The sequence below is a fragment of the Sardina pilchardus genome, chromosome 11 (genome assembly GCF_963854185.1).
Source record: "Sardina pilchardus chromosome 11, fSarPil1.1, whole genome shotgun sequence".
Classification (NCBI taxonomy): domain Eukaryota; kingdom Metazoa; phylum Chordata; class Actinopteri; order Clupeiformes; family Clupeidae; genus Sardina; species Sardina pilchardus.
In genome coordinates, this window is record NC_085004.1 from 26,681,963 (window position 1) to 26,707,489 (window position 25,527).

General features: G+C 40.8%; 4 protein-coding genes across 6 annotated transcripts; 1 reads left to right on the forward strand and 3 right to left on the reverse strand.

Annotated features, from left to right (window-relative positions):
• Positions 1–1,982: 1,982 nt before the first annotated feature.
• Positions 1,983–4,164, reverse strand: zmp:0000001138 (uncharacterized protein LOC100002901 homolog). Its single transcript, XM_062549079.1, has 3 exons — positions 3,749–4,164; positions 2,484–2,765; positions 1,983–2,170 (listed from the first exon to the last, which is right to left on the reverse strand). The coding sequence occupies exons 1-3, from the start codon at positions 4,053–4,055 to the stop codon at positions 2,043–2,045; spliced, it is 717 nt and encodes a 238-aa protein (XP_062405063.1). The 5' UTR covers positions 4,056–4,164; the 3' UTR covers positions 1,983–2,042.
• On the reverse strand, positions 3,889–17,621 carry LOC134095493 (dihydroxyacetone phosphate acyltransferase-like). 3 transcript variants are annotated; one of them, XM_062549073.1, is made up of 17 exons: positions 17,484–17,621; positions 14,800–14,988; positions 14,439–14,615; positions 13,396–13,525; positions 13,064–13,191; positions 12,667–12,742; positions 12,417–12,568; positions 12,006–12,136; positions 11,398–11,621; positions 10,449–10,706; positions 10,203–10,282; positions 9,917–10,057; positions 7,937–8,036; positions 6,671–6,764; positions 5,010–6,550; positions 4,285–4,382; positions 3,978–4,024 (listed from the first exon to the last, which is right to left on the reverse strand). In XM_062549073.1, the coding sequence occupies exons 1-15, from the start codon at positions 17,493–17,495 to the stop codon at positions 6,475–6,477; spliced, it is 1,968 nt and encodes a 655-aa protein (XP_062405057.1). In that variant the 5' UTR covers positions 17,496–17,621; the 3' UTR covers positions 3,978–4,024; positions 4,285–4,382; positions 5,010–6,474. The 3 variants fall into 3 exon arrangements, with proteins under 3 accessions (XP_062405058.1, XP_062405057.1, XP_062405059.1); XM_062549075.1 differs by having other exon boundaries at positions 3,999–4,024; positions 4,302–4,382; XM_062549074.1 differs by lacking the exon at positions 4,285–4,382 and having other exon boundaries at positions 3,889–4,024.
• Positions 17,622–17,833: 212 nt separating this feature from the next.
• zmp:0000001006 (uncharacterized protein LOC100002840 homolog) lies at positions 17,834–21,419 on the forward strand. Its single transcript, XM_062549077.1, has 4 exons — positions 17,834–17,969; positions 18,743–19,012; positions 19,128–19,400; positions 19,651–21,419. Exons 1-4 carry the CDS (start codon positions 17,837–17,839, stop codon positions 19,890–19,892), a joined length of 918 nt encoding a protein of 305 aa, XP_062405061.1. The 5' UTR covers positions 17,834–17,836; the 3' UTR covers positions 19,893–21,419.
• Positions 21,046–25,084, reverse strand: LOC134095494 (photoreceptor-specific nuclear receptor-like). Its single transcript, XM_062549076.1, has 8 exons — positions 24,960–25,084; positions 24,575–24,678; positions 23,935–24,083; positions 23,787–23,853; positions 23,180–23,361; positions 22,651–22,891; positions 22,127–22,232; positions 21,046–21,222 (listed from the first exon to the last, which is right to left on the reverse strand). Exons 1-8 carry the CDS (start codon positions 25,082–25,084, stop codon positions 21,090–21,092), a joined length of 1,107 nt encoding a protein of 368 aa, XP_062405060.1. The 3' UTR covers positions 21,046–21,089.
• Positions 25,085–25,527: the final 443 nt, after the last annotated feature.

Here is a 25,527-nt window from a genome sequence, read left to right on the forward strand (position 1 = left end):
ACCACGGTGGTTAAACAACGCTGCTGCTAACTTTTCTAGAAACGCACCCTGATGGCTAATCAAGGATTCTTTGCTACAGCTGTAGCTTAATGAGCACTACGTAACAATCCATTTCTGCCGCCAAAGCGATCTCAACGTTAAGTCTATGGGATTTTTGAACTCTTTTATCGTAAATATCTCAAAAAGTAAAGTTCACAAATGTGAAAAATAATAAAACAAATCTCCGTTTCAAGACTTTTGTAGGAGTGCTAGAATGACGTCAAACGTTCAGTGGTTTTAGAGCCTTTGATCGTTGATTTTGGTCGGAAGCAGAATAATTATTATTCATGGGTTTCATCAGGTCCCTTTCCACAGGTGTATAGAATCAAGCACCTTGATTATCAATGCAGACTGCATGGTGCTTGATTAATACACCTGTGGAAAGGGACCTGATGAAACCCATGAATAACGATAATAAAGAACAGGGATAACAGTACATTTACATGCAATGTAACTAGGCTTTCAAAGTTATTATCTGCAATGCCCCAGCCAGAGTCCAGGCCTCAATCCATAATCCATACAGTGAGCACAAGGCCAGAGTGATGGCAAAGAATCGATACTGCCTCAAAGCCCAGATTGCTGCTAAAGACGGCACTGTACCTTGCCTGTCTCTTCAACTTGCTTCTCTTGGAAACTTCTGCTACATTTACAGATATCTGTATTCTGACCCTGGACTGCCTTGTGACCTTGATTTTTGATTATCCTCTCTCTATGTATTCTAAGTGCATTATAATGAAATGCCATGCTACAGTCAACTCCAAAAGTATTGGAACACATTAAAGTAGACAATATAAAATCAATCATCTTTTGGAAATTGATCTTAATGTTAAAACCATGCCAATATCTTGGTATGGTGAAGGGTATGTGTTTATAGCATTAAGATCAATTTCCAAAAGATGATTTTATATTGTCAACTTTAGCATGCAACATTTTTGAAGGCGACTGTGCTATATCGGGAAAATATACAAAGACATTGAATGCAATTCAACCAATCATAATCAAGGACCGGAACTGTCTGTTTTGGTTGTGTGTTTGTTATCTTAGAATGAGCCTATGTAAGGAGTGTTTCGTCTTCTACATTTACATACATTTATTTAGTCCATTATTGTACCTGTGCCAAAAACAAATGTCCACTATGCCTAAATGACTGCCCGGTGGCTCTGACATCAACGGTGATGAAGTATTTTGAGAATCTTGGGAAGAGCTCCAGAGATGATGCCATCTCCAACATTCTGCATACTACCCTGACCCACCCTCTGCTACACACACCACCAGAGCACCTCTCCCTACCTTGCAAGATATATACACAAAAACAATACGAACAAGGGCCAAAAATATTGTAAAGGACAATCCACATCCGGACCATACTCTGTTCATGCTGCTGAGGTCAAGCAAACATCTCTGTTGTCACAAGACTAAAACAGAGACTCTATAAAGACCCCCCCCCCCCCCCCCAATTCTTCTAAATCTTTCTTCTTTATGCTTATAAATAGTAAGTGATACCTCTACATCAGGAAGTTGAGCAGCTACATGTACCTCCACATTTTTTATATGCATCTAGCAGTAACCATAGCTTTCACTCATTTGGAAATGGAAAAAAATATGTATTCAGTTGGGTGGAACCTCACAGGTAGATGTCGCTAAATCCTTTACAGTAATATCATGTTTGCCACCCAACCTGGGAATGTGTTATTTCTCATGAATTTCCCAAATGGAAGTAACACTTTGTGTTGCTTTGTGTTACAGTAAGTGGTTTGGTATTGTTGACATTCAAACATTTGCTACTGTATGTTGATCAACAACCTTAAATTGACTTGATTACCTTACCTCACACCTGAAAAATATGTAAAGCTCTCTCTAAGGTTTCATTAACCTTTAATCATTAACCATGGTTTTGCTGTTTTAATGGCTTACAGTAGGACAAAACAAATACAAAAAGAGAGAAGGTTTGGTAATATAATATAATATAATATAAGATAATATAAATAATATATTTTTTTTTCCTACTTTGTAACATTTCTCCATCTCCATACAAACACAGACATGAAGCAGCCCAATGTTCCCCCACAAGCTGCAGCCACCACAGCTGTCAACCAAACGGATGCCCCAATCGTCTTTGACACTTCTGGCTCTGTAGATAAGTGTGTGTGTGTGTGTGTGTGTGTGTGTGTGTGTGTGTGTGTGTGTGTGTGTGTGTGTGTGTGTGTGTGTGTGTGTGTGTGTGTGTGTGTGTGTGTGTGTGTGTGTGAGTGTGTGTGTGTGAGTGAGTGAAAGAGAAAGAAAGAGAGACCACATTAGCAAATATTGTATGGATATGAATATGGTATTCTCTATTCTCTAGACTAGACATTTAAAATGTTTACCATTCTCATGTAAATAAATGATTGTGCAACCCTGTACTTATTTACTGAATAACAGTATAACAACAAGTGGGATATACTCACGCCAGACATTTCTTTTAGGTTGAGCGAGGCTGCTGTGGTTGACAAAGCATTCATACACCTCTCCAGGTAAGGGGAGGATACTGATATATTTAAACACTCTGAAGGTCCAGTCCTCCCCATACACTAAGTCAGAAGACTCTGCAGGACCAGGGAATGGGTGTCCATTGAGAGAAAAGCTGATCTCTATATCTCCAGGGTAGAAGCCAGTGGCATAGCAGTAGAGGTAGTTGGGACTTCCTGGCATTGCAGGGGAATGGCTGTATACATTAACTGAAGGGCTCACTGTTTGCATGAAGAGAAAAATAAGTAAGTTAGACTCTATGCCTTAAAGATGTAAACACAATCTTTGATTCACTGATTCATGACAAAATCATTACACTTTTGGTCATTTTTTACCATACACAATTAGCCACTAAAGTATTACTGTAATTTCAGAGTGCTTACAGGGTGGATTGGTATGATGTAAAAATACTTTCCTGACTGAATTCTTACAACAGAGGCTTTATTAATGAGAACACAAGGTACAAAGTACTTAGTGTACACTGTATATGTTTTGGTATGTATATGTATACTATGTATACTATATGCGCTAGAAGCACCTGTCCCATTATGTGTATGTGAGGGTATGGTTTTGTGGAATGGCTTTTGACTTTTGGGCCGAATCTCTGATGTAATTCGAATTTAGGCTACAATCTAGGCTAATAATAATATAGGTGGGGAATAATGTGGGAATAATGTGAGTAGGTGAAGTGCTTGAACACTGCTTTCCCATACCCCCATCCACGGCTGAGGTGCCCTTGAGCAAGGCAACTAACCCCTCACTGCTCCCCGAGCGCTGCTGTATGGAGGCAGCTCACTACTCCGGATTAGTGTGTGGTTCACCTCACTGTGTGTTCACTGTGTGTGTGTTCACTAATTCATGGATGGGATAAATGCAGAGACAAATTACTTGCAAGTATGCTTGACTGAGAAGCCTGATTTAGGCTATGTATTTTTTTCTGACAGCACTGGCCCTCAAAGAGCTGACAGCGGCCCATGGTGGTCCACTTTCCATATTGCCACTGGCATGGCCCAATCTAGGCCAATCTAGGTTCTAGGCACCAGAAGGAGTAGCACTTAAATTTCGTTGTACCAGTGTTTGACAATAAAATGATTCTGAAAATGATTCTGACAAAAGATTCTTGTCTGCACTAAGAAGTCACCCAACAGACAGTAACAGATTTCAAACTCAAGATGGTAAGATAAACACTGAAATTGTACTCAACGTTTAGGCGGCTTGGCAACATTAGTCTGCTTGATCAACTTATCCAGATAGTCTTGTTGGCGTGGAAAGGCTTTGATGACCTCAGACACACAATACATGCGTTCCTTTGCTTCCAGTACAGAAAAGCCTGCCATTGCAGTAGGCCGAAGCAAGAAGGATTTCTCTGTGGCGTTAAAGTATGCAAACACAGCCTCATTCACAAGGACGAGTACTCCTTGTTCCATGGAGTCCCTGCTAGTCAACCTGGTGTAGGCAAGGATGTTGACTGCTTCATAATCTGCATAGATATAGTGTGGATCCATCAACATTTTATTAAAATCTGTCCAAATGTGTCGACAAATAATGGCAAAAATGTGTAAAAATCAGTTTAATACATAGGTCTATTCTGGAAGTGTAAATAACAGTGTAAAAAAAGAAAGTTTGTCCTTGGCTATTACATTTATTTGGATTACTGTATATTTCCTCCCCACAGCAAACCAATTTTTTTGATGGTCCTCATATAGGCCTACATAGTTTAACACACATTTTGTTCAGCACCTTGTAAAACCACCAACCAGTTTTATCTTGATTTTCAGTTTTCTGGTAGGCTATGAGTCTAAGTCTAGCCGTCAAGACCAAGTCGAAAGAGGTTTAGCCTAGTCCAAGTCAAGACAGAGTCCAAAATTATACAGTAGACAGAGACCATTTATTATAATTATAATTATAATAATAATGATATTAATATTATTAATAATAATGCCGATACTGTTACAGCATTTTTAGATAAAAGATGGGTTGTTGTTGACATTGATGGATGGCTAATGTCAAAGCTCAGCCATATGGATTTTGAACAAAATATATATTTCTTTAGTCTGAATATAGTTGGTTAATCAATTAAATACATTTATATATCTTATTCAGAAAAATAAATAGGCCTACATTTAAGCACGCTGGACTCAATATCAATTGTATTGGTCGAGACCAACACGTTCGAGTCTGTTTATAAAAAAAAAAACGTGTCCAACACCCGACTCGAGAAGCCTACATACAAATATGAAATAACGGCGTATTAAGGCCTATAAACTTTACATCACCCACGCTATCGTTCAGAAGGTATGTGCCAACGCAAACATGTCTAATAGACTACAGGAGCTCAGGCAGCTATGAGTTCTGGATGTCTGCCAATGTCACTATCACTTTTCTGCGAAACGACGATGTTCACTTCACTCAAGAAATACATTCGCTCAATTATGACAAATTAGGTAGGTTTTCAGAGGCCTTACCTGTCCATGTCATATTTTGCGAAAACTGCAATAATGAAACCAACAGATATAGTGCGACAATGCTACTACCCATCTTCCTTCTTTCGCTCGTTTACAGACTAAGTGCGTAGACAATTCTCTCTTGAAAGCAGCCTCGCTTCCAACATCACCGTTTCTTCTGTTTCGATTTTGAAATGGCTAAGGGCTAGGCTAAAGAAACGCTTGAATATGCTCCATCAACGTGTGATACCGCTAATTCAAGCGTTTCTTTATAACCTTCCTTTTTTTTATAATCTTAGTTGACAACCGGAATCGGACAAATAACGTTTAAGCTTATTTGCGCATGAGTTTTTTTGCGCACCTCGAATATTTTACTCTCAATGTAATTGTAATTGTTGTGAACTTTTAGTCTCATTTCTTCTATTATTATTAGGCTATATTATATTAAATTATTATTTAATAAGATACTTAGGCTAACTAAAAACTATACTTTTCCACTTAGAGTGTGTGGTTAGACTGTGGGTAGTCCTAACCTACTTCAGCCTTCACGGGACCAACTGCACAATCATTATAGCCTACTGATAATATATCCAATGCTAGAATGATATCCTCTCCTTTGGTGTAATTTCCGTAATTATACGTATGTCTATAGCCTACGTCAAACAATTAACTTAATTGTAGCATCTCTCTCTCTCTCTCTCTCTCTCTCTCACACACACACACACACACACACACACACACATACACACACACACACACACAAAGGCCAGCGCGCACGCGCGCGCACACACACACACACACACACACACACACACACACGCACGCACACGCGCACACTTGCGCACACACACGCACACGCACACACACACACACACACACACACACACACACACACACACACACACACACACACACACACTTGTTTGCAGTTGCACTGCTAGGTGTTACATTTTTACTGACTAACAGTTTCCCCTTTGAAAACCCAAACACACAAACAACTCACTCAAAAAACTCAAGACATGCAGCAAAAAGAGAAACACAAAAGGGCACAACAGTTGCATAGCCTGGATGCCAGACCGAAGTTTAGCCCCGCCTCCTTTTTCTGCAGGGAACTGAGTATGACGTCGTCTAGCTAACAGTTTCATTCTTTGCCCTCTTGATTAAGAGAATGGCTGTAAACAACAAAAATCAGGTATAATTTTAAAAACAGCTCCATTTGTCAACTCATTCCTCTCCCTGCATATTTTAAGTGATTACACTAAGAGAATGATTTTACTGTAGGCCTATACATTTGTGTATATATATACATTTAATAAACAGTACTACAGAATACACAGGGCCTTAAGTTCAAATACAAAGTGTAAAGTTGGTAGTGAGCCAAGTGTCAACTGCATGACCTACCTACACCATCCATGTACACATGTAGTTGGAATAAAATAATAAACACTAAAAAGTACATCAAATAATGAAAGGGCACATGATTACACTACATGTAGGATCCCAAAATGTCTGCAATTTTCTGGATGGCAGCTTTGTTGACTCTAAACTCGTTCTGGTCACCTCTGAAATAGTTGGACACAAGTTTAGTCTTTATGCCACCACACACCTTATATTACATATCACTAGACACTACATTAGGTCTTGTAGTAGAATGATGCTATTGAAAAATAAGTAAAACTTACACTTTTGTTTTTGTTATAGCACTCATCCTCACCAGTGCGTGGAGAACATTCTTTTGCATGTCCGAGGACAAAGCCTCATACGTCTGGAGTTCACCTGGGTGGAACATTAAAAGTAACTTTCCATCACGTCATATGTGACCTGATCTGGCAAAATGAGTCACAGTGACACAAAATTGAGGACACAATAAGCTTTAATATGATATCCCACTCAAAGTCATATGATCTTGAATTGTTGTCAAGATTTTGTCACCTGAATAATATTTTTGCAAAACGCCTCTTCATTTAACACCAAAAATGTTTTTGTTTTTGAACAAATCAGCCTGACTCTCAAAATCAGAATGCATGACATCAGACTAATTTTGCCAGATAGATATTGGCACATACAAACAGACTACTTTGGCCAGCCAAGCTGACAACTCAGCCAACTCATACCTAATGCTGACCCAACTGTGAGCAGCAAGTCATGTGGAACAAGAAAAGCACTCAGAGAGCGTAGACCTCCACGAGCGCCGATGTGCAGAATAGGAGTGCAATTGATCTTTCACGCCATAGGTTTAGCATCCACGTTCGTGAAATTGATATCTGTGATGTCACTGACCAAAAGAGTAATTTGCATATGCCTTCCCCCAGGTGTTTTGGACCAGGAAGTCCAAGGATTTGACAGCTCACATGGCTTCTGACATCATCAAAACAAACCAAAAAAAGACCTGTGACCTCTCTTTCGAGAGTTAAAGGTACGGATCTTGTACTATTGTGTTTTCATGGATCCAAAGTTGGTTGTTGATAATAAAAACTAGTTTTATAGCTGCAATGGCCCATCACAATTCATAGTTGCACCAAGCATAAGCCCCCTGTACACAAAAGTCCCCTCCTGGCATGCTTTTGCATGGCTTTGTCATGTCAAACTACCTTTTATAGCTGTGTTGGCCCATCACAATTCATAGTTGCACAAAGCATAAGTCCCCTGCCCACAAAAATCCCCTCCTGGCTGTATTTTGGTTGTCATACAATTGAACCTAAACTATTCAGATCGCCACCACATGGCCATACCATGGCATTACACCGCCAGGCGAAAAACATAACCGCCTCCTGAATCCAGACGGTGATACGGATCACTCCCAAAATGTAGTCCTTTCTTCTTTGGGTAATTTCAGACCTTTTCTCAAAATAACTTTTCGAGTTATCTTGCTAACAAACAGTCAAACAAACCCCAATGAAAACATAATCTCCTTGGCAGAGGTAACAAGTGTTCTGAAGCAGTCTTACCCGCAAGGATGAGATTCAGACAGTAAGAACGGACCGCAAGTATGTACTGTTTCTCGGCAAATGGCACAACACCATCCTCAGTCATATGACGGAAAACCACCTGTTCAGAGGAGCACAATCTCACTAATTCACCGTCCACCAGATTTCAGTGGCAATCCAAAAAGGAGGAGTCACATTTCAGCCGAGATCAACAATTCACTACAACATATATTGTAACATGGAATGAGCAACATTCGCCAGCTTGTTCGTTGTTCGAGTAATTCCAGAGTAATTTGAACACAGGGTCTTTCTCACCATGACGACAAATCGAAAACCCCTTTGAGAGCTAGATTACATTGATCAAAGGAGTACCGAGTTTGACCAGCTTTAGTGCTTGCAGCCCAAATGCTAACAATACTAAGGGCCAGTCACTAAACGTATCCAAACGGCCATTTTTTAACCATTACTGTAATAATGCTCTTTAACTGCATGCCGTCTTCCCCAACTAATTCCCTCGAGGGAGGGGCTGAACTATGACTCTTTTTGTCTCATGGCCATGGGAGTGCTCACAATGCTGTTTGCGTGAGTGATGATCATACATACTGTACCTCCTCTCTATCATAGGTGGGAGAAGGATCAGTCATCATCTGCATGGGGATGTTTACCTGCGCCAGATCACTGAGCAGTGAGCACACTCCTCAAATGGCAAGCCAAACATCAGCCAGACATGGGCATTCCACATCTTCCATGAGATGCACTTTGCCCAGACATGGAGCACACTTACATGCAGTACATTGGCCATCACTATGCATGTCCATGATAGAGCCGCAAATGAGGCAAGTGTTTGGCACCATAGTATTGTCAGATGGTAACAAAAACTTAATATACCACTGCACGATTGCTGCGAATGGTTCCAGACGTAACCTTACTGTAATGGTTTTGAGGATAGGAAGATGGTATCATTCAATGTGTAGGAGCCTAAATGCAGTCTATTTAGGTTAAAAACATTTTGCATTTAAAAGTGTATAAGTTCATTAATATGATGAATATGATTTATAATTTCATGAGTTAAAAAATGTTAAAATACATTTGTGTTGCTTTGTAAGACTAAGACAGGACGTTTAATGTGATTCTGATATTGACCTATTGGGGTGCTTTTATTTTGATATGTGGGGAGTGGGGAACTTAGAAACCGAAAGGAGATTGGAGCGAAATAGTTTTTTGACCTCGCTTTCTAGCTCTCACCCTCGAGATAAATGTACATTGTGGATAATTTTCTGAATTTTTGTAATGTTGCTTGAAGAGTTTTTAAGTAAACAGTTAAACATAAGAAGTGGACTCGTGGAATCTTTTCAAGTGCTTTTGAGACGAGGGAGTTTGCTGAGCGTCAAGCTAAAGCTTCAATCGAAACCTAAGAACCTACACAATGTATAGGCTGTGATGACGGTCAGAGGGATGCTGAAATAGGTAATTACACTTCTGTGGTAGTGTGGTAAGGGTTTCTACAAATTTAACTATATTGTAAACTTTGAAAGTGTACAGAAAGGTTATAATAAGACCTGTATCTGTAGGAAGAAAATTCCGTGGCATCCTGGTCCGGTATTGGCAAATCAGCAGGCATGTTCAACCTTGCAGTATATGCAGATTTGGCTGAATCTTTCAATACAAACTTACATTTCAGATCTGAAGAACCAAGATACTTCAGTTTGTCTATAGAAACCCTCACCAAACTACCACAGAAATGTAATCATATTTTGAGTATTGTTAGTGGTATAAAATAGCATAGTGGTACCTTGCCCTGCATCGCAAGCCAATTTAGTGATAATGCTGAGAGATAAACAGTGCTCAAAACACTGACGTTTGACGTTGTTAACTACTGTAAACAGACCTTAGGTTCTTTTTACTCCGGAATTACACTTTAAGGGCTTGTTGTTACAGTAATTGACATCCAACATTTTTTTATGATGAGCTTTTTAGGTGCAGGATTTTGGACACCATTACCTGATATGTTTCTAAGAATGGCTGGAGGATGGCCCTAAGAAAGGAAGCTGTCTCTGTACCATGTTCTATCATAACAAGCTCTTGATCTGAAGTCTGAAGTACGCCACATTTCACCAGCAGCGAACAACCCTCCTCAAAGTCCTTCAGCAGAGACAGGATAGAATGGAATTTGGAACTTCAGATTTGAATAGTACTATTATACAGTACTATAACAGTGTATCAAATGTCTGTTTGGGTTGCAGTGATCAGGTCCAGGAAACATAACTCAAGTGATGCAACTCTTTACCTGAGTAGCCATTCCAGGCACAAAAACAAACTCATTGGAGAAAAGCTCCTGTAGAAATTTGAAGTGTGTGAAGATATCCTCTGCCAAGAAGAAGAAAGAAAATACCAGTAGTTGTGTTGATTTTTTTGTTTGAGCATTGTCTCATGCAAAATAAATAATAATAATAAAAAAATGTTTACCATTATACCTTTAAACCAGACTATTCCTGTCACTGTTACGTGTATGTGTCCTGGGCTTCTCACTCACCATATTTGATTGTGGAAGTGGTTGCCATAGTGACAGCGACCAGGGCAGGCCGCACAAAGATGTGCAGCGCCTGGTTCCTGTAGGAGACACACATGAGCATGATGGACGCACGCCTGAATACGACCGTCTCTGGAGTGATTGACTCCTCCCCACCGGGACCCTGCTCCTCTATCAGAAGCACTCGCCCCTCCTCACAACAAACCATCGACCGGTGGCGGGATATGTTGGATGATACCACTTCCTCATCAGATACCTGTGCTGAAAGAGATGAAGGAAATACCTCAAAAGGGGGGAGGAAAGTTTTGATCGATCATTGATCACGATTCAGCAAATCATAATAAAGGACCGGAATTATCTGCTTCAGGAAAAAGATGAAACAATAGTAATGAGTGCAATATATGCAAGAGTGGTGCAGTAGTTCTCAGCATAGTGTGTGTGTGTGTGTGTGTGGGGGGGGGGGGTGCTTTTGTTCTGATGATACAGGCGGTAGTGTTTGGTGACTATTTATACAGCCTGTGAGAATTGACTCATGTCACTCTCTGAAGTGCCTTCCTGTCATGTGCTGTGCTGTTGCTAAACCACAGTAATGCAGCAAGTTGGCATGCTTGTGGTGGATTGCCAAATCTCTTTAGTCGTGGCAGAAATTGCATTCGCTAGTTGGCTGTCTTTGCTAGCTGTGCCATGTTCACTTTAGGTCACGACATGTGTGTACAAAGGAACTTGGTCTATAACCATCTCTTGGGCTTGGCAGCAACACTGTCATGTGTCAGTATAGTTTTCAGCATAGGCCTACTGCTAGCAGCCAGCCTTGATATGTTCTAGTGTTGTAGCTTTCATGGTGAGGGTGCTAGAGGAGTGGTTTCCACGGTAAACATGCTGGGGCCTGCCAGTGATGAGGCTCAGTATCCAGTTACAATTGGTGAATAAACTTGATCTCTTTAACTCTTACCAGGCCAGTCCAGATGGGCCCCAAATTTCAGAACGATATCCCGCAGCCAGGTGGTGCGTTGGGTCAGGGTGTCCAAGCCTAGGCCCTCAGGGCTCTGGAGCAGAATGGTGGCCATGAGGCTCCAGGGGCTGATGATCATACCTCTCTCCTGCAGGCGCACCACGCCATGGGCCACAACGCTCACAAACTCCTGTGTCTCCTCACTGGGATTCTGTGGCATATCTCTGGGAGATTCCGAGATTAGAATGGAGGGTGTGGGGGGGAAGGGAAAAGAAAAGGAAGTGGATAGGAAAAGAGTAATTTGAGCAGAAGCTTACGGAGGGCTATGCCAGGCTAATTTCAACCTAGACTTGAAAGACTGTTTGGGTTTACAATGTACTGTCACTAGTTACTGTTGGTTCTGAACATTTAGTTCCAACATTTATACTAGTTGTTACCAAACATGCACGTTTGTGTTCAAGTACCAAGGCCATGTTATGTCCAGTAAAGCTAGAAACTGGTGGATGCCCTTTGAAATGGTGCTCTTGTGCTTTGCAGAGTGATGAAGCTCTGTACTTTAAGAAGGCAGTGATAGGGGTTGAAGGGTTGATAGGGGTCAAAGTCCACACCTGGGCACTTGGTTATGCTGCAAACAGTTGATCTTCCCCTTAGCAAGCTCTCTGACAGAGATGGGCTGGCCAAAACACACATGCATGGAACCGTTATCATTCTCTAGAGCATTCCAAGCTTTTAGTAGACCCTGGTTAAACACAAGACAGACAACAGATTAATATATGACCAGAGCTTACCATATCTTAACCACATTCTGACTGACTACAGTGTATAACAACACCCTCCAAATATAAATATGAATAATTTTCAATAAAATATATGCATAAGAGGGAATGTTTTCAGACTGACAAGCATCACAGATTTGACATGACATAATTTACAGCTGTCAATTCAATGTTGATTCGCTACATAAAACTTAGGTTGGAAAGGGGTCTTCAAAGACATTTTTTTTAAGAATCCAAACATACCATAGTGGACTCTTTAGGTTTGGGAATTCCCAGCATCTCATAGGCCAGTAGAGACTCTTCAATTACCCGATCATAACTGAGGCTGATGGGCACCAGGCTGATGTCATCCACCTCACCATTTAAAAAAGGCTCTAGAACCATGTGAATCATACCTACAGAGAGAGAGAGAGAAAGTTGATCTTTGGATTCCTGAGAAAACCCAGACATCTGTCCATATCACAAATGCACTACAATCCATTCCATGTCTCACCCAATTTGGGATTCAGAGACTTCAGTGTTCGACTCCGATATCCTTCTATGTAGAACTCCACAGGGGCATAACCAGTCTGAGGTTCCATATATACAGTAAATAAGATGAATTTAGTAAAAAAAGAATCAACTGACAGAAGCAGAAGATAAATCTCGTATGTCTTTTAACTCTTATGAAAAAGTATGAAGTGAATACATACTGTATCTACCAACATACAATGTTTCAAGTGGATATATTTTGCTTTGTCTTTTTCTTGCTTGCAATAAGAATAGTAAAAACAATAATAGCTTATGGAACAAGCTTGAATCATATGGAAAAGGCTGATTACAGGCTCTTACAGACGGAATTCACAGTGAATCTTAAATAGGTGCTGAGATGGATGGTCAGATATTCATACCCTCACAATAGTTCGGACATACTCTGACAGCACTGCCCAATAGAGCTTATCTGCCCTGATTGCCCGACGGATAAAAAATGCTCCGGAACGCCGCAGTAATGGAGCAAAGAACATCATGTCCATGAGAGCTGGAAGAGATAATGGTGATACAGGCAGTTGGACAAAAAGAGACAATCACAAATTCATTAAAAGTAAATTAATGCCTTGGTAACAAATCTTGTTTGAACTATATAATATTGCTGACAAAACTTTCTTTAATAATTCTTTGTGTTTTGACGACGTTGGTCACATGTCTTAGCGATCTCTATAGGCTTTTTAAAATAGATACTTGCCAATTCCTGAAGCAATGACAGGGATGGAGAGGTCATAGGTGAACATGATGTAAGAGAGAACCAGGAAGTCCATATAGCTCCTATGATTGGGCAACAAGATGACTGGGCGCTCCTGAATGGCCCGTCGAAGCTGATAGTGATGGACAAGCAAAACATGATGAACGTGCCCTACTGTATGCTGTCCTATTGAACAGCCACTATTGTGATCCAGTTTTATGTATTTATATAGTATGTAAGGGATAATGGATGACACAGCATTCAAAATGATACACGCTTGAGGTGGTAATGTGGGCCGGACATGGCAGCAGACCTGCCCTGCATATGGTGTAATTTCCACTTTTTACAGTAATTGCTATAACTGTCTCATTTGTAAAACTACTTATTTCTGCCATGTATCAACTAATTTCACAACTTGCAGGACAAACTGTCGTTACTAGTTCTAAATGGATATTTGATATGGCCAAAGGCCAGTCATTAGTTCCACCAAAGATCCTCGATTCACTAGCAGTATGCTCAATTTGCTCTATAAACACCTTGTCATTACGCTCAATTGAATTCCATCCTTCAATCCATGTCAATTACATTTGTATATGTACTCAGATAGGCACTTTACTCAGCAGTTACTCATACTGATTTTATCAGTAGGCCTATGTCTGCATATTGCCAATTGAGTCCTGATGTTGTCAGCACCTTACTCTACCGGTTCTTCTACAAAAACAAATTGCAGGCTAAAACTGATGATACACAAGGCAATTATTTGACAATGTAGCCGGGTAATGTTTCATACTTTTGTTGTTCTTTTTTTTCATGTTCATCCAATCGAAACTGTTGAAACTGGTAATGTACTTGCCAAGCAACATTGCTAAAAAAATCCCCCAATGTATCAGGTTGCCCATGATACCATAACCTCCACAGTCTTTCCATGATCCCTCTTCCACCCACAAGAGGTGAAGGTAAACTTCCTTGCTCCACCCTTAAATTTCAACTAAATATCACAGTTTGAGAGGCATAATAATAGTATCTGGTGTGAAGCCGATGCTCACCTGGTTCAGGCCATCCTCATTCACCAGGACTGCATGGAAGGCTTTTTTGAATACCTTGCTGAGTGTGTATCCTAACAGTCGAACAGAACTGAGCTGCAGGTTCTGTGACATCTCACTAAGTATCCCAGAAGCCTTCTCTCTGATGACCTCCACAGGTTCTCCACTCTCTGTGGCAATCTACACATGTGGTTATTTGTGTGTGTATTTATGATGGAATATTTATAGAGAAATCTAAGTCTCTCTCTCTTTCTCGCACACAAACACACACAGACAGAGGCACGCACACACGCACACACACACATGCACACAGACACAGACACACTCTTCTCATAATCCACTGCATTTTCAAATAGGCCTTTACCTCCTCTACGGTACAGTGCAAGTGCTGCGAATCCAGTACTGTTTGGTTTAGAGCACTAGTTGTGATAGGTGGATGTCCTTTATAAGGCTGGGGAGAAAAAGTCCTTAGGGCATGGCTTATGTCACTGGTCCTTCTCCGCTCCTCCAGAATATCCAAGAATGTACCTGGTTCAGGTGTCTTCTCTGTACACTATATATGGAGAATATCAAGGTAGAGGCAATGTCTATTATCCCTGATGTGAAGAGCAATTATTTGCACAGCTATTAAAAACGCACTAAATAACACCAAAGCATATAGCACATCCAATGAAACAAAGCAGAACATACAATGCCTTTTAGACATACAATGTTTTTAAATCTGTTGTCCCTGCATCTGGGCAGTAAATGGCCTGAACTCACTGGACAATAACTGACTAGGCCTTTTTGTGATTCAGATATTGTACAGTTTGGAGAGGTCTTCAGTACTTGCAATCTTACACAATACCAATAAATACCTTCTAATGTTTATTTTTTTCAAGTGACCCAAATCAGCAAATAAAAGCAAATAAAAGATTAAAAGAGGTAGGCTACCATAGAACAAAACATTTTCATAAAAGTGGGGTCAATATCAAAACTCATATTTCAGTGCTGATAGGCTTTTGCACAGTGCGTGTATGGTACAGTCAGTGTGCCCATTACTGTCCTTAGATATACTGTTGATATTTTTGAACAACTTCAACAGTCTGATCATAACAGTAGGGGAGAAGGAGGGGCTGCTTCCTAAAATCAACATCCATCTTGACTGGTTTGGCTGCATTTATGTTCAAAAAGGAGTGTTTTCACCTCTTGCTGAGATCTGCGTCGTGGACAGTTTACCTGTTGTTAAACAGGAACACGATAACAGAATAATCTGCACACTTTATCACATGTCTGCCCTCAAGAAGCTGCAGTCATTTGTGTATAAAACAAACAAAAACGTGGCAAGAAATACCCCTGAGAGTAGAGCCAGTAGAGGAGCATCAGATAACACACTATTAACTTTCACCCTGAGGTCTGGTCGGTTTAAGCAACACTATAGAGTTTAGTAGGCCTATACCTGCTAAAATAGGGCCCTAAGAGTTCTTAGCTCTACTGTGATCATGTCACAACAAAAAATAACTTTAACACTGACTGTTCCGCAAGAAGAACACTGTAGATTCTCATCAAAACTACACATAAGGGATGACCAAACGATATGATGATGACACCAAGCGAAATCAGGCCATACAAACTGAGCAATCAAGAGAGAATGGTACTTAAGCGTAAGCATGTTGTCATTCATAAATGACCAGATCAAGCTGAAGCGTGATGGACAGATGAGCAATGGTGACTTGTCATTCATGTCACCTGAGTGTACTTTGGCTGATTTTGCTTATAATAAACGGGCTTTCGCTAGACATTTAGATTTCACTATCGCGTGTTGCACAAGATATTGTCAGCATAATACATTTTAAACTAGAAAAGCACTCAGAGAGCGCAAACTTCTCTGCCAAGTGAAAACATAACTGCCTCCTGGATCCAGACGGTGATACGGATCACTCCAAAATTTAATTGCGTCTTCCTTTGGTCATTTCAGACCTTCCCTGAAAATGTCCATCCATCCACAACTTTTTGAGTTATCTTGCAAACAAACAAACAAACAGACAGACAAACCCAGATGAAAACATAACTTGGCTGAGGTAAAAACGAGCAAAAAACACAATTAAGGCACTAATATAATCACATCCCAATTATGCAGTATCAGACTCAAATTCTGAATAGAACTAGGAACTACCTCGTCAGTATTTTGACTTGTCATCATAGATCACTGTCAAATACACGGTTGATGACAGTCAGATACAATGTCCACAACAGTGATAAAGAAACTGAAAGTCCAGTTAGCATTCTAAGGTTTCCCTGAAACTGTCATGTGGATAAACCACAATACACATCCCAACAACTCCAGAGATCAAGCCATCTGTTGGAATTCAGCAGACCTCATCACAAGCTACTGCAGCTGCAAATTGGAATCAACCATTAAAACAACAAATAGTATGTATTCAATGCTTTTCTGAGGGGTATTTCACAGAGGCAGAATTAAGAAATGCAAGATAAGTGTAAACAAAAGCACCCGACCCCTTTTTGAGATCCAATCCGCCCCACCCGACCCAATAATGTGTTAAACATCATCCCCTTGTCTAAAACAGTCTAGGCTATGTTAAATTGCCTCACATGCGGGTTCCCGCAGGTCATAATCTGGCCTGCACAACATGACCTTGCATACAAACACAGTTTTTTTTTTTTTAAGTATTGCAGGACTATCAGCAGTTTTAAGAAATATGGGCAAATAGGTTACTTCATCATTGACAGTGATTTTCATGGGTCAGTAAGTTTGCACCATTAGTATCAAACATGACTATGATCAGCTACCATTTTGAGATAACAGAAGTTTGTTTTGACTTCATTCCCTGTTCTACTGGCCCATTTTGTATGCAAATTAGGGAAGAATATGATAATATTAGAGTCAGATATGAAATAATGTCTATATTAAAAGGAGCAGAATAATAGATAAGCAAAAGTGAAAGTAGGCGAAAAAATGCAGGTTTTGGTTTCGTATTTGTAGGCTAAAAGAACATAAAAAAAAGAGAAAGAAAAAAGAGAAAAAAAGTGAATTAATACTATCCATACCAGAGTCTCCATTTTAAGAGGACGAGCCTGAGTGATGTTCTAAACAGAAAAGCCTTGATCAGCCGAGAGATGATGCAGCTGCGACTCGAGGCAGATTGACCTCAAGTTGCGGTAGATAAAAACTACGTTATACCTCCTCCTATTTCTATAACCTGTAAGACGAGACCAACCGGTCTTATCTCATCCTTTTTTCGGTATCTTAGACTTAGTCAACCAGTGTAAATGACGGCGGCTACTTTTCAAAAATAGCAACACGAGCACAACGCATTTACACAAGTTTTGCACAGCTTCCGATTATTCCCGGATAATGAAACTATAACGCAGTCAAATGCCAAGAAGATTCCTTCCATTTGATGTCAATATCGATCATCAGAGCAACTTTGTTTTGTTTTTGGAACATCACACCGTCAAGGACAGAAGGCCCCATGCATATGATCATTTGGCTTTGCGCAATTTTGCTTGGACTGTCTTCGCTTAACGCAAGAGGTAGGGCAACGCCTTTGTTTCCAGCCTTATATAAAACAATATAGCCTACTCATCACTTGTAAATATAGTAGGCCTATGTTAACAGTTAGGCCTACTAGATGAAACTACATTTTCACAGAAATAAATTTGTAGTAACTTTTGTGTTATATTTGAGGACAGTTATCAACATTTTTATTATTATTAGGCTATTATTAGCCTATTTGAGGTCATTGTGTGCTTTCTCAACTGAAGACCCAAATGGATCAGCAATAGTGAGACAAAATGGGAGTTGACTTTGCAATTGAAGAGGTGCTGGCCTACATGATAATGAAAAACGTTAGTCAAATTCAGAGCTTTATCAGAATGTGTAAAGATAACAAAATGTTATCCTTGTTTGCTTTTCCTCTTTGTGGGAAAATGTTCTTAAATTTCCTACTAGGTCTAATTCTGTCAGGGAGCTTACCTCAATCACAATGTTTGTTTTTCTACATGTCCATTCGTCCTTGGCTAGGGAATAAGCTTGCGTTTTCCTGAAATGCCATAGGGACAGTGAAATAGTTGCTAGGGAATTACAGCCCTTTGCAGAGCAGGCCCTCTTGTGGATATTTTGGAGAATGTAGTGTGCTCTGAGCTGGTGAATTCAGGTTTGAAGGAACAATGCGCAACACAACTGTAGTTTTGGGGTATGTTGGTTACAGTGATGCCAGTTACTGCGTTATTAAACCAGTAATCAGATTAGATTATATTTATCCAAGTCACTGTGCATTTCTATTTTTGTCATTTTTCTTCTTTAGATGAATTCACCTATCAACAGCACATTGGCTGTGCCTTCAATCGCCAGGGCCCAGTTGGGCGCTTCTGGCGTTATGGATTTAATGCTAAAGACATTATGGAACTAGATCTGAAGAATGAGGCTGTTGTGGCTGTAAATGATGAGGGGAATTTTATGGCAGAAGAAAGACAAAGTAAAGTTTATTTCAAACGCAAGGAATATAAACTGCTGAAGATATGTTCTGCAGTAAATACGGTTTTCTTCGAGTCCAATAACTCCCTCTCCAGAGCATGTAGGTCTGAGCTCATTGACTCTTCAAAACACTGAAAGATAACTCTCAATCTTAACAACCATTTTTAAGCACTGCAGTATGCCAATCCAAACATCCATGTTATTTCCCATTGCAGCTAAACCCACTGTCAGAGTGTCTTTGGAAGATTCAGAGGGTGAGAAGTACCTTTTGTGCTCTGTACAGGGATTCTACCCCAACACCATTAGCGTGCACTGGGTTTATAAAGGAAAAATTGTGCACTTTGCTAGAACAACCACCGGCCTTCTGCCTCGTAAAGATGGAACATTCCAGATAGCCAGTTATCTGAGTCTGGGGAACGAGACACTTCAGGACATTGTCTGTGAGACAGAGCACATCAGCTTTGAAGGAACTTTACAGGCCACCCTTGGTAAGATGTTTTTGGGTACACAATGTTTGCGGTTATATTGAAGAAATAGCATCCTAGAGAGTGTAAAACAATTATAATCAAGAAACACATACAACTCATCCACATGATTTTATGCATAGATGTAATGTAATATATTGTATCAGAACTCTACATAAATCAGAGAAGAATCAGCATTTTAAGAATGTGTAAAAATTTGAAATGTTTTATATGAAATCTAAATAATTAATTAAATACATTCTGCTCATTTCAGAGGACAAGAATTCAGTGGGAATCATAGTTGGAGCTGGCGTCCTGTCATTCTTTCTGGCATGCCTGACACCAGTGGCTGTAACAGCTCTTATTTCCTGCATGAAAAGGAGGAACATTTCCTGTATGAAAAGGCAGAGCTCACTTAATGAATCTTTGGAACAGTCTAGTGATGAAAGTGTTAACCCTGCTTCTGTGAGTCTAATGGATATTGAGCCTCAGGCAGAGCAGGACCCAGTGTCATAAACATAACACCTGTTGCCGTTCAGAGCTGGCCCTCTTGTGGAAATTTTGGAACATGCAGCCTAGTGTAGCTTGCTCTGAGCTGGTGAATTCAGTTTTCAAGGAACAATACACAACTGTTCTTTTTGGGTATGTTGGTTAATATTAAGAAGGATGATTTATTCACACACAGAAGATAAATGAAAACCAATAATACTGAACACATTAGAACTCCCCCAATCCCCGAAACATTCAAGGAAGTAATCATGCAATGCCATGTTACGTAAATAACACAATTTGAATTTTCTTGAGGTCACAATTGAATTAAAACAATAATAAATATTTTCACAATTATCAATCAGTAAATCCTGCAACGTAAAAACAAAAAGGAGCTAATTTTCAGGGGCAAAGCAAACAGATACATGATGAATCCTGACACAAATCTAACAATGGTGGCATGTCAACTTATAAACATACAGAATAAAAGTAAAGATAAAGAAAACCCATAGTGTGACAGTGACAGAGCTAAAACAACTCTGATGCACAAATGCACATCTTCAAAATCTTTAAATATGCAACATACAATTGTTTTCAAAGACAAATGCATTTTGTTCCACAGCAAAAGCATTTGAAGATTAAAATCAGAATGAAACATTGCCATGGTATTATACATTGTCAAGCACAGTAAAAATGCACTGAAATGGAAAAACTTAAGAATGCTAATATTAGTTTTAGCCTATTACAAATTACCCCTGTAATCTCAGGTTTTATTAAATGACTTAGACGTGGTCTTGTCCAGTGTAGCATATGCAAAGTGAATGAGTTGCACAAGTCCATACTGGTAGTCCATGATTCCATATTATTGCTAAAGTCACAGATAATTATTTAACTTAAAAAAAACTTTAAGCAATAACACACATTGTGAGGGACACTTGAAACTGTTTTCATTTTGTGTGTTTATGATCAAGAGACCTTAATGGGCTTGTACATAGTAAAAGTAGAGAACAACACATGGTACAGTAAGTGCAAGTTCATTAAGTTAATGACCTGCAAATAATAGAATCTCGCTATAGTATTTTGCTGGCTAGTTTTTGATTGATTTGTGCCAATATGTAGCCTACTGTATTCAATTGAAATTGAAATTGAATTGAATATGTATTCATGTGTTTGGCTCTTGACCAGTGCTAGTGAGAGATGATGTGTATATGCTGATGTCATGGGCTAGTTCTTGAACATGTCACACAGGAGTTTCTCCATGGGCGTGTTCCCAATGGTCCGGTGGAAGAAGAGGAGCTCAATCCGCTCTGAGCTCACCAGCCTCAAAGATGGCAACAGCAACAGCAGCCTCCCAAACCTACACACACACACACACACACACACACACACACACACACAAATATCAGTATACTGTATATCTCACATATGGGTATAATGGGTTTGTTTTGTATGTGTACTGTGTATATGATGTCGTATGTGTTGATGTGTTTGTTTGTGTGTACTGTACGTGCAGTGGTGCCCACCCACCCAAAATCACAAGATTTTTATCCTAAAGCGGCGCATCATTTCAACACATTGTTATTAATCAGACCGTAGTTAAGGTGTCATCCTCTCATCTCATCTCTCACATCTCCCTAGGCAGCTGCATTCAGCTGTTTGAGAGCTGCTGCTGGTTCTGAACTGTTATTGGCTCGGCTAATCTCAATAGGCGGGACTTAGCGAGATGGTGAGGGCAAAGCAGGTAGGGAGGCAGTCGATGTGATGCAGTGGACAGTGGTCACAATAGAGTGCTCTTGTCCCCTTAAATGATTTGGTAGAGAGATTGACTCCCAGCATTATGGAGAAATATCTGACAAACATTGATTAGTTAGTTACATTAAATTAGCACAATAGGTAGCCTAATAACAATTGTGTGCACTAAGCTCAGGCCTGCTTTGTCAAACCAATCCCTATCAAACCAGGGACAAGAGCACTGGGTGCACAGTTTACAGTTCCATAAAGAATCAAGACCAATATCTTCTATGTATATTATTTATATTCAGGAAGTGGTTTTGATCTTGAAAATTGTTTTAACAAAAATATAGCTCAGCTCAGTGCCCAGTGGTTTGCACAAAGCCTCTGTGTGTGTGTGTGTGTGTGTGTGTGTGTGTGTGTGTGTGTGTGTGTGTGTGTGTGTGTGTGTGTGTGTGTGTGTGTGTGTGTGTGTGTGTGTGTGTGTGTGTGTGTGTGTGTGTGTGTGTGTGTGTGAGCGCAAGATATACCTGGCAGGTTGTCCTGGGTAATGTGCACGGATGTGCTGTCCAAGCATCACTTGTGATTGGTCCTGCAAGTTCTCCACCTGATCAGGATCCTTTAGACCTCGAGCCTCTACTTTACCAAGAGAACATCAGAGGCAGACATAGTGAAGGGCAGACAAAATACACTTATGAAGAGGGGAACATTGTATATGAGCTTTTCTGATCTAATCATATGATGATACATTTGTGATTCTGGTCCTCACAAATCGTGTCTACAAACATGCATGTAATATACATCCACTATGATGCTTTCTGTAGGGTTGTGTACAGCCCACATGATATGTATCTGTCCCTATCAAATAAACCATAAACAAACAAACAAACAAACAAACTATACTGTAACCTTTTTAACCATTACTGACCACAATCTCTATAACCAAAATCTAAACATTGCACTTATTTAAATGAAAAAATCACACTGTGACCACTGAATGTACCACTGAGACCTTGGACCCTGATTCTTATTTCTGACTACCACCATGCCCCACCTGGCTTGAACAGGACGATTGCTTTGAGGCAGGCCAGCTCAGTGGGGTCCGGGGTCAAGGTGCGGAAGCGGCTGAAGATCTCCTGGAGCAGACGCACGTCCACGCCAGAGAGCGTCGTCTTGCAGGACATGCTGGGAGCCAGATCGGGCAGTGAGAGTAGAGGGCAGCTCTCCAGTGGCAGTGACCACTGGATGGCACACAGCAGGAAGAGTTCACTCCAAGCCTCCTCAAGAAGAATCACCTGTGGAAACACAAACAACATCCATGTTCACAACTTGCATTAACACCAGGAAATGTTCAGGCTTCCACTATTGGCATTAACATGAAAAATCAAGGCTTTTAAAACTCAGTCATATCAGACATTGTTTGCTGCTGTCATCAATGTAATCACATTGTTTGCTGCTGTCAACAATGATGCTGTCATCATTGTTTGCTGCTGTACGATGGACAGTGCTAGACATTGGTCGCCTAAACACCCCAAAGGGCTGAGACGAAGGGGAAAGGTGAGAGGGTTCTCCTGGTGCCATACCTGATCTCTGAAGGGCAGGTTGGAGAAGACGGGCAGGTTCTTGGCCCATTTGACGGACATGAAGAGGAGGCGAGCCGAGGTCTCGTACACGTTCTCAGGGCTGCTGGACTGGTACAGGGACATGTGATAGTCTGTGGACGCCCTCTCCGGCTCGTTACTCGTCACATCGATGTTCTCATCAACTGCGGGGTAATGTTTTCCCATTACTATAAACTGTATGATGAGGACTAAATATCGCACATCAAATGCTTCATTTTAAATGTCTTTTGTGAACTCGAGCTGTTATTAGGTCAAGTGGGTGGACAATACAAACTGAAGCAATGGTGTAGAATATACATGTTGCAAATATGTCAAGTGCCCTTTCTCTGTCACTTATGCTTTTTCAGCTTTAGTGTTCCCCATGCTGCTGTATACATAGCCTATCCAACTCATCCTTATGCCTTTATCATACTGTAAGCCTTCTATTAAGCTGTATTCTGGTACATTTCTCTATTAGTTCCATCTAATGCTGTCCCCCATGTACATTCCCTTATCTGCTACTCTTTTCCATGCCTCTGCACTACTTCTCAATCACACTCCCTTCTGTCTCTCCCCCTTGCTCTCGTACCATCCTCGGGCTCCAACTTGGCACAGGTCTCAGCGGTCATCAGGCTGGCCATGAAGCGGTGGTTGTTCTGGGGGCTGGCGGCAGCGGCGGCATGCTGCACCTGAGCCGAGGAGCTCACGGCGGAAGCGATGAAGGGCCGCGGGACGACGGAAGCGTACGTGGACATCGAGGAAGACGAGGAGGACGAGCAGGTGGTGGGCTCTCGCGTTGTGGCCAGGTGCTCTTTCTCTGGGTCTATGTCCAGCGAGTCCAGGCGCACCTGGGCAGTGCTGCGGGGCTGCCTCTCATTCTGGACTGCTGTTGGATATATGGGAATATAGGCAGGTAAAGATGAAGCATTTGCAAGGGAAGAAAACGCAGAGAATAGAAGGTCTCCCATTTTAATACATTGTATTGATTGGATCATAAAATCAAGCCTGTTCCACTTTGCTGTTATGAGTTGCCTGGTGTTCTGAGTTTTTGTGACAGTTTTGGGCTTTCAAGAAGTGTTTAGATTTATCTGTTCATTTTGCACTTAATGAATTATTTAAGTTATGTTTAAGGCTGATTGCTGATAATCGTAATTGTTGTTGATATATATTGTTGTTATTATTACTATTGCTGTCATCTTTAATGTCAGCTTTTTAAAATGCATTTAAAATTATTGTTTTAACTAATGTAGTGACTCTGTACTAGAAGTCGCTTTGGGAAAAGGTGTCTGCCAAATACCATAACTATGACTATAATCATAAAAGGTGGGAGGCAATGTTAGGTGAGGTGTCTGCCACATCTAGTTTGAGGACACGTACCATCCTTGTTCATGCCGGCCAGGAGACACTTTTTCAGGCGACAGGCCTGGCACTGGTTCCGATGAGCTTTATCAACAGGACACATGCCAGTACCCGCCTGGCATCTGTAATGCACATCAGCAAAGCTAACGTCAACCTCAACAGATAATACAGGAATAGAACATAAATGATTCAATGGAGTAGAATAGAACACATGATGGTCTAACCGCATTTCCCCTAATTTAAATTTAGAATTTTCTAAAGCAAATGTCATACACTTGTGTTAACAATTCTACACGGTTACAGTAATAAAATACGTGCATTTTCATAAGTGTTTATTAAGCGTAATCTTACTATAGTAAGTTATTTTAGTAAGCGTTTGTGTGTTGTTGTTTATTTTCAATACCTGTAGATGAGCCTCCTCCTGACGCTGCGTTTGAAGAAGCCGCTGCAGCCGTTGCATGCGTAGATGCCGTAGTGCTTGCCACTGCTCGTGTCCCCACACACCTTGCACACCAGAGTGGGGCTCATGGCCTTGCCGGGCGCAGGGCTTTTGGCTAGGAGAGGAAGAGGGATACGGAGATAGTAAGACATATGGGACAATTTGTGTGTGGGTGTGTGTGTGTGTGTGTGTGTGTGTGTGTGTGTGTGTGTGCGCGTGCGCGTGCATGTGCGTGTGCGTGTGTGTGTGTGTGCGTGCGTGCGTGCGTGTTTGTGTGTTTGTATGTTTGTGTGTGTGTGTGTGTGTGTCTGTGTGTCTGTGTGTCTGTGTGTCTGTGTGTGTGTGCATACATGCGTATGAGTGTATGTGAGTGAGCATGAAAGCATGTGAGAGCATGAATGAGAGAGAAAGCATGTGTTTGGCTTCATGCCTTTGTAGATATCTTGCATTGTTGCATTGTTTCAGAGGTCAGTTAGCCATCTGCGCTCTGTTGATGCCTGTACAAGTGCGCTCCCTGATGAACTGAAACGGA